Source organism: Brachypodium distachyon, chromosome 4 (genome assembly GCF_000005505.3).
Source record: "Brachypodium distachyon strain Bd21 chromosome 4, Brachypodium_distachyon_v3.0, whole genome shotgun sequence".
NCBI lineage: Eukaryota > Viridiplantae > Streptophyta > Magnoliopsida > Poales > Poaceae > Brachypodium > Brachypodium distachyon.
The window spans coordinates 22,432,795-22,441,870 of NC_016134.3; the positions used below are offsets into that span (position 1 = coordinate 22,432,795).

Consider the following 9,076-nt stretch of genomic DNA (forward strand, 5'->3'; position numbering starts at 1 on the left):
CATTCTTTTTTTAATTTTCATGGGCTTGTTTTAACGATAATCCATGGACATCGTGCACATGGTGTTTTCTCTTTACATGATTTTCTGGGAAAAAAAGTAAAGGCCAAAGATGACCTTAAAATAGGGGGGAAACCATAAAAATCAAGGGAACTTCTCAAAGAATCTAAAAATTAAGAAGAAAAAACTATGATATCAGGGGAGATTTCTTAGTAATCTCAAAAAACAAATCCAGGGATCTGGAGAAGCTATGAAAAAATCCTTGTCATGTCAGAAAAATTCTAGAAAAATCGGAAAATTTCCCCCAACAAGCTCAAGATGCCTTGGCCAAGCCAAGTGAAGTGTGAAGGGACCTAACGTGTCCTTCGAAACAACTTCCCTCGCCAACGAGGATCGAAGTTTCGTTAGCGAAGTCAAGTGAAACGGGGGCACCAACATGCCCTCCCGAGTGAAACGACTCCCCTACCCAAACGAGAAAGAAGTTTTCAAGGGTTGAACCAAGGCCACAATACAATAACTTCAGTTCAAAAGGGATCTTGTTGGGGAATGATAATGTTCTATATCTAACTAGGAGAACCCCACTACTTGATTTCTCGCAACATGCAAGAGTGCCACATCATTATATCATTAATATGTTCATGCATTTTTAGTGGGAAACTCATTTTTTGCACATGCATGCATGCTACTTTCCATCAAACTATCCCCACTAAGTGAAGAGTCTATCCTACAATTTCATTATATGTTTTCAATTTTTGGATACTCTTTCGTCATTGCTATTCAATTTCACTCACGTATGTCAACTTATATATCTAAAGTAGGAGAACCCCGCTACTTAATTTCTCTCAACAAGCAAGCATGCCACATCATCAATTTGTTCACACCTATTTAGTGGGAAACTCATATTTTTTACACGCATGCATGCTATCTTCCATCAAGCTATTCTCGCTAAGTGAAAAATCTATCATACAATTAATTATATGTTTTCAATTTTGGATACTCTTTCGTTGGTGCTATTCATTTTCACTTGCATATGTTAACTAAAAATTTCAGTAGCAACGTGCGGGGCATCATCTAGTTTTTTTATATGGGCCAGACGAAGACCATGCCAAAAGCAAGTCCTCATCTAAGTAGTTCTAGCGAGTGAAAGTCAAGCAACCTAGGCGAGTTAAACATGTCAAGACAAGTCAACTAGTCAAGAGAAGCACTTAAAGGAAGGAAAATGATCAAAGCATAAGGAATCTTAGTCCAATGCAAATATAATTACAAGGGGTTCCTAAAGATTTAGGAAATATTTCACCTCTACCCTCCCAACAAAAGGCACCTATGGTAATTTTGCATGTACTCTTGGCAATAATCCCCCTAATGGTTGTGTAATTCATTCATCTCATCTTGAATCCCTTTCAAAGGCAGTCTCGTCAAGGATTGAGAGCTTCGCACCCTCTTCCTAACTCAAGGATTGAGATCTTTTTGCCGTCCTGTCGACTCAAATGTCTGAGAGTTTTGAACCCTTCACTTGACGCTCTTACAATAGATCAGAAGTAGGTCATACTTGAAAAGACGTATGTCTATTTAAAAACATCGACGGATGTCTCTTGGTTGGTATACGGCGGTCTTCTCAAATGAGGATAAAGTACACACCAAACTATTTTTGTTGTTTCGTTTGGATGACAACATGTCATTTCTATGAACTAAACTTATGCTAACAAGCAGCGAGCCCGTTGTTTTGTTGTGGTGGCCATGGAAGTTGGAGATTAATTTGGATGACATCAAAAAGATGTGGAGCAACAAATCAAATCACCTTTGGCTATAGAAGCCAAACTATTGCAACGCAACAGCAAAAGGATAACTCACACAAAAGCATCCAACACGTACAGATGAGCTTCATCCGTGGTCGACGATAGGCACCGGGAGATGATCAGCATTGAGGATCACCACTTGCTTGAACTGGATCTGAACAAAGCCATGTCGTGGGGCCCATGCACTTGCGTGTTGCTCCAACCACTGAACCACATGACGCGCGGCCGCCGGGGAACACTCGAGATTCCAGATAGAACAAAAGTAGCCGGGCGACGTCTCAAAGGCAGAAAGAGACGAGACAAGCTGGCCGTGCAATCCACTCACAACGAACCTTATCGCCCTCTTCTTGTTTTCCGTTACTCATCCCACGTATACATGCGTGCGTACGTTCACAAAAAAGGAACAAAGAAGAAAGAAAAGAGTCATCCCCACTCCCGTGCTTCGTAGAATCGTGGTCCACTAGCGAAAAAAACATGCAAATGAAAGTAGTGTTACAAGGAAAACACTCTGATCTCTCGGCGCTTCTTCATTTCCCCCTCCGGCCTCTGGTTAACGACTACTAAATTAACCTTAAGCCACTGGTAATCAATGGTAGCCGTTATGGACGCGGCGCCGGTGGTGGTGGGGAACACGAGCCGAAGGAGAGAAGACCTGTTGCTGCTGGTGAAGAAGCCCAGGACGAGCGAAATAATGGTGGTGCTGGACGTACGGCGTCGTTCTGGGTGAAGACGACGAAGAGGCGGTGGACGGAGGGGACAGCGGCGGCGTGGCCCTCGCGAAGAGAAACGCCCGGATCTTGAGCGGCTCCATCCGATCCCGGCGCGCGCTGGCGGCGTCGTACTCGTCCAGTAGGTGGCCGAGGTCGGCGTCGCCCGTGACGGAGACGAGCGCGTCCAGGTCCTCCGTCGGGAGCCGGCACCGCAGCGCCATCGCCATGGCCTCGCCCCACCCGCACATCTCCCGCAGCTTCCGCTCCAGCTCGGTAAATTTGAGTGGGCGGCGGAGGGAGACCACGCGGTTGTCGCCGCCCACGTACCGGAGCGCGCCGTCCGAGTGGCGCGGCAGGATCCGGCCGCCGTAGCTGCACAGGAACTTGACTGCTGCCCCCGGTGCGGCGGCGGCGGCGGCCGCGTCTTGATGCTCCTGCTCCGGCGGGTTGACGGCGCAGACGAGCGCGTCGTCGTCGTCCAAGGAGCCGAGGGAGGATGTGCAGGAACAGGAGGATGACCACGAGGAGGTGCCGGCCATTAATTTCCTTCTTTCCGCGGTGGGTGGACGAGCGTCGAGATTTGTGAGTACTAGCTCGAGGAGGCCGGCTGCTTCTCTCTGGCTTGCCTGCCCCACGCGCGAGCTGCTTCGATCCTCGCCTCTCGCTTCCTTTTGTAGCGTGGCCCGGAGGGGCGTGCTTTCGATATGGGTTGAAACAACCTCGCGCTTTAAGTTTTTTTTTCTTTTTTAAAAATAGCGCTGACGTCTCTGCATCCATCCATCCATGTATACAATCGTAATATTACTGATGTCGCAAAGAGCAGCAGATCTCAGCGGTTACGATTCAAAAGGACAACAAGCTAAAAAAAACATCTATATATCATCCTCACGACACATTAGAAAGACATGTACACTGAACCAGCTTTGATGGAGAGAGCTATGTTTTCCAAAGCCAAAAGGAAACATAACCCTAAGAAAGACCACGAGCGAACTCCCGTAATCACTTCAGCCTTCCTAAGTCGCTTGCCCGACCTATATTCATTTTCATACTTTGCAACACCAACATTGGTGGTAGTAAGAGTAACAGACGACGCTACCATACTAGACGTTGTTGGATTGGCAGAAGCGTGACATGATCTCATTGACCGCCAACACCATAGCCATGAACCGCAGGGCCATGACCTCCATGCCGGGCAACTGCACACACCACGACCTTCGGGGGCATTTGGGTCCCAAAGATGGTACATTCATGTTACTCTAAATATGTTTATTTCAAAAAATTACCGCTTGCGTGTGACTTTGTGACATATTTTACTTTATCTAGAAAATGGATTTTGCTGTTTCTCAATACAACTGAGAAATAATTATTTTTAAACACTAAACGGTGTGGACCATTCGGTATAGTTCCAAAATCCATGTAGCATGTATGGGCAGCGACGGATCTACAATTGTCCACTTACTAGGGCTAAATTAGGCTAAGCATCAAAGCCTCGGGCTAATTTACTGTTAGTTAGTTTCTTTTGCCAAATCACCATTACATAATACTAATTTGTTGAGTACATGTAGTAGTTGGATTACGCGTAGGGTTGGAGCCCCAGTTTTCCTAGGCGTGAATCCGCCTTTGTGTATGGGGATCTTGAGAGCCTGAAAGAAAGACGAGATGGGCCAAATTTGGCCTTCTTATTTTCTCACCGAGTCTATTGTGTTGCTGTTCGGCCAAATTAGTGTTGGAAAAAATGTTTGCACAAGTCACTAATTGGTGCGTGTGGTGGTTTGTCTTCAATGACAGGTGATTCGGGACCCAATTCTATACGGTGTGGCCTTTGATTCTTACCAAATCCTATGTGGCGTGGGCTTTTGAAGGCCCAATTACTAGTCCAGCTGAGAACTGTATTTCCGAAATCTACAGAAATTACAATTCCTCGCTCGACTGTTCAATATGTTCAATAGTCAGTCAGATCCTTACAAAGATATGGTCACGTCTTAAGATTTATTCGGGAACCTGCAAGGTTTCTAACATACTCCGTATTTAATTAGCGATTTAATTATTATTTTCTGAATTGATAAGTTAGGCTCATACCGTCAGTGAAAATGAATAACACTAGCCGGCAAGACAAACCCATTGAAATTTTTAATTTCGTGTTATTTATTGGCTCCACATATTTTTCGAAAAGAAAAGGGGTTTCTCTCGGCTGGGTCGGTTTGGCTCGGTACGGCCTGCTGGCTCGGTCGGACGGGCCAGGGTCAGCCGAACCCGGGTCAAGTTGTGTGCAGCAGGGGTGCAGTGCCGCGGTGGCGATCATCGGGCGAACAGTGGCGGGGGCAAGGCGATCGGGATTCGGGAGCAGTAGCAGCTCGATCTCACCGGGCAGAAGCGGGGAGCAGAGAGGATCGATGAGGGCGGGACGTGGCTTGGCGTGCGGGGCTGAGCAACGCATTTATCACAAAATGACCTCCCGTGGCTTGGCGTGGATCGACCCGTCCTGCGATTTCGACAAAACAGACCTCGTGATGAATAAAATCATAAAATGAACTCTGCACGAAACTATTTCACTTATCTAACATTTTTGCTCACTGCCCGACACATGGGCGTTATAGCCCATAGCTCAGCACCTTACCCATAGGCGCTATTTTCCTGCCAGCGTGATGAAGCCCAGCCAGCGTGACTAGCCCAGGCCCCACACGCGTATGTGTAGCGCCTGATTCACGAGCGCTACACCCACAGGCTTGGCGCCTGAGGGCTGGGCGCTATGGTACGCAGCCGCACAATCTAAGGAAACGAGCACCTCACCCAACGGCACAGTCCGATCTATAACCGCTAAAAGACAAACACCACCTCCTCTCCCTTCCTTCCTCTGCTCGACACCATCTAGTCCCAAATTGAATCCGCCACCGCAGCATGGAATCCCCCCGATCCGCGCTGGAACCACCGCGCCTCGCCACGCTGGCGGAGAGATTTTGCGCCGACGGGCGGCCGTTCCCAGCAAGACGAAGGTCGCTGAGGTTGGGGAAGCAGTCGGGGTGGAGGCTGCTGGTGAGGGAGAGGTCTGGCATTTCAAGAGTGCGTCGAAGCTTGGGCAGGTCGCTGGCGGCGTTGGTGTTGAGAGCCCTGCTCCTCACCCTTCCGGCCACTGGCACATCCCTCGGTGGCGCTTGAAGCTTGATATCTCTCAATCTCACTTTTTCTGGTGGGTAGACTGCTTCGTCGGTCCAAAGACTGCAGGCGACCTTTTTTCTTTCAAGAATGCAACCTAGCGGGTACAACGCCGAAACGGCAAGAACAAGGCCAACAAGTGGCAAAAGAAAAACCACACCACCGACCCAACTAGTTTGGATCAGAACCTAGCCGTAACCACCGCAGAAACCTACACAACATCAAGGCTAAGAGACGATGAAGTCGCGCACAGGACCTCAACAACCGCTTCACGTAAGCCGCCAAGCCTCTCGAAGAATGACCGCAACATCAGGACCGCCCCGTACAAGCCCACCATAGCGCCAAGAGAGAAGATCGGCAAGTGGGGTGGCAGCAGGACTGCAGGCGACCTAAGGCAGATTTTCCAGGTAGCAAATCCCTTCCAATGGATTTTCGCTGGCCCAAGCCCATCTCTATATCGTCTAATATCATGTTCTCCCAATCACTGCCCTCTCTCTCCGGTTCTATCGATGGCCTCCCTTTCTCTCTTTTCTTCTGATCTCTCTTTCTGGGTTTCTTGATGAATCACTCTCTGGTTTTTCTCTTCTCGTAACTGCCCCATCATTTAATTCGGGAGAAGAAACTCCCCACGAGTGCCCCTTTTTCTCCTCGTACGAAGGCACACAACGCCTACAATTAAGCTGGGCCTTTAATTCCTTCGACAATTGAAACGGCAACTTTAAGTGACCATAGCGCCCAACCCTCAGGCGCGAGCTATACATATGCGTGTGGGGCCTGGACTGGCCACGCTGGCTGGGATTCACCATGCTGGCAAGGGGATAGTGCCTACAGGTAAGGCGCTGAGCTATGGACTATAGCACCCCTGTGTCGGGCGCTGAGCGAAAAGGTTAGATGATTGAAATAGTTTCGCGCGGAGTTCATTTTGTGATTTTGTTTTGCCACGAGGTCTATTTTGTCAAAATCTACATCAGACAGCGACTTTCGTACGTGCCCATGCACATCAGGTTGCAGGCGGTTTCATGGCGCTACAGGGAGAAGAAGGAGAAGATCGGGAGCGTGCGCGGGTGGGTGCGGGCTTGCAGTGGGCGAGAGCGGAGTGGATGTGTATCGGGAGCCGGGAGCAGTGCCGGGCCAGCCGGCCAGGCCTGGCGAGGCTAGACCATAGGCGACGTCCTTGAGGGCAGAGAAGAGCAGCAAGGGGGAAGGCAGGAGTGCAGAACGCTGCGGGAAATAAATTTCGGGACGCAAGGAGACTGGATGGTGATCGAGGCGGGGAACCGCAGCCGACGCGTCAGGCCTCAACAGTACATTGAGATAGTGGGTGTGTTTGGTTTGAGCCCCATCAAGATTTTGGCAAATTTTGGCATGACCAAAGCAAGGGCATGACCAATTTTTTGGTAAATAGATGTTGTAAAAGATCTACAAGTAATCCCTAACCCTAAACCCTAACACACTAAGATCTAGAAGTAATCAAGGATTAGAGAAGGTGATTAAGATAGAGTTGGAAAAAATTTATCGCAAATAAAAGGAAAAGGTTGCTGAATAGGGTGGGACCCACCGTGGCATTGATCGACTACACACTAAACATCAGACTAGCAAAGTAGAGACTGGGACCCACTGTGGCGCGTTGCGAATTCTCTGGCGAAGATTTTCCGCGCCCTGAACTCGCCAACGCTTTGCACTGGACAGCGCGGGGGCACCCGCGGCGGGCGCACCCGCGGCGGGCTGGGCGAACCAGCCGAATACCACGAGCGGACCAATATTTTGGTAGCGTCAGTTTTGGTTGTAAACCAAACAGCCCCTGTGATTCGTGATTCTGAGATGGAAGAACAGTGGATCTTGACCCTGGGAAGTCACCCTGTACAAAACCGAACCGGAATAAAATAATTGAAACCAAACCGAAATTCGGTTTTCCTGGTTTTCGGTTTCGGGTCCGGTTCTAAGAATCTGTTGATTCCGGCGAACGAAAATATGTTGAATCCGAGAGTCGAACTCCCGATCCCTGGCTCTCCCCAGTGATTCGAGATTCTGAGATGGAAGAACAGTGGATCTTGACAAAACAGGACCGGAATAAAATAACTGAAACCAAACCGAATTTCGGTTAACGAAAATATGTTGAATCCGAAAGTCGAACTCCCGATTCCTGGCTCTCCCCGTCGCCACTGAGCCAGCTGGGCTGTGAAGCTTGTGTAACTTTGTTGAGAAATACATCTTTTTAACCAAATCCTAACGTTGGGCTTACAGATCTACCCCTTTTTCACTTGGGCTATTGCTGTTTGGGCCGAGCACAGTAGTAGACACGGGAGCACACGGCTGTTGTCACGGACGGAACGTCTCTTCGAATACAGGTAGTCTCAAAGTATAGTACACACTCCAATATTCATTACCTTTCGGTAGTTTGTGCTGAAAAATAATATCAAAAATTATTTGTTATTCCAAAATTCGCGTCAACTTTGATTAATTTGATTATAACCGAAACCTAACCGAAATTTAATGGTTATAACCGAAACCGAACCGTACCGTATTAACCGAAATACACAAACCATATTAACCGAACAGAACCGAAGCGAAAAACCGAACGCACACCCTGACTGGGAAGGCACCTGTTTCAGCTTTTGACGAAGCGGTCGCATGATCTAGTGCAGACATTAGTCACCTTGTCTGGTTCAGCAAACAGGGAGCGCGATACTATCGAGTGCTTCATCAAATTTCTCATGGCCGGCCACTCAGCCTACGGTAAGATCGTGCACACGAGTCGAAGCCGACGTTGCCGACGTTGCCGTGAACGGAAAATCGTCCAATTGTCCAAAGATGCGCACCGGCGTCGCAAGCTCACCGGTGATACCGGCTCGTCCTTGGGGGCTTCGTGCGGCCGGGAACGCAAGCGGCATAGGGGCTCAGGAGTCGAGGTGAAGGAAAATGGCGAGTGGTGCTGTAGGGAGAAGAAGAGGGGTCGGGCTCCTTTTATAAAAGGCGCGCGCGGAGGAGAGCTAGGGTTTCTCGGCCAGGGATTGTGATCTTAGATAGATCCCGGGATCTAGAGGTGAGCAGTAGCGAGGGGGATAAAGAACGGCACCGAGGGTTCGGCCTGTACACGTCGTGCAAAAGAAGAAACGACAAGAGAAGGAATAACAAACGAGGGCGCTGGCGCTGGGGTTGCTGACATGTGGACCACGGGAGTGGCAGCTGCAGGTCATGGTGGGCATTCGGTTAGACTGAACCGATCGGTTCGTTCTTCGGGTTATTTGAAAATTCGGTTTTCCAAAATTGATGACCGATCGGTTTCCTGAAAAATACCTAACCGAAAATTCCGTCAACCGAGAACATCGGTTCGGTCTCGGTTCTTGCCCGAACTGACCGATACAGAACAATCAAGGCAAAGAATGCTTGAGTGATCGACGATTGTGTCGTCGCACAGCG

General features: G+C 48.9%; 1 protein-coding gene across 1 annotated transcript; it reads right to left on the reverse strand.

Moving 5' to 3' along the window:
• Positions 1 to 1,748: 1,748 nt before the first annotated feature.
• On the reverse strand, positions 1,749 to 3,267 carry LOC100829124. Its single transcript, XM_003576020.4, has one exon. It carries the CDS (start codon positions 3,040 to 3,042, stop codon positions 2,380 to 2,382), a length of 663 nt encoding a protein of 220 aa, XP_003576068.1. The 5' UTR covers positions 3,043 to 3,267; the 3' UTR covers positions 1,749 to 2,379.
• Between the last annotated feature and the right edge of the window lie 5,809 nt (positions 3,268 to 9,076).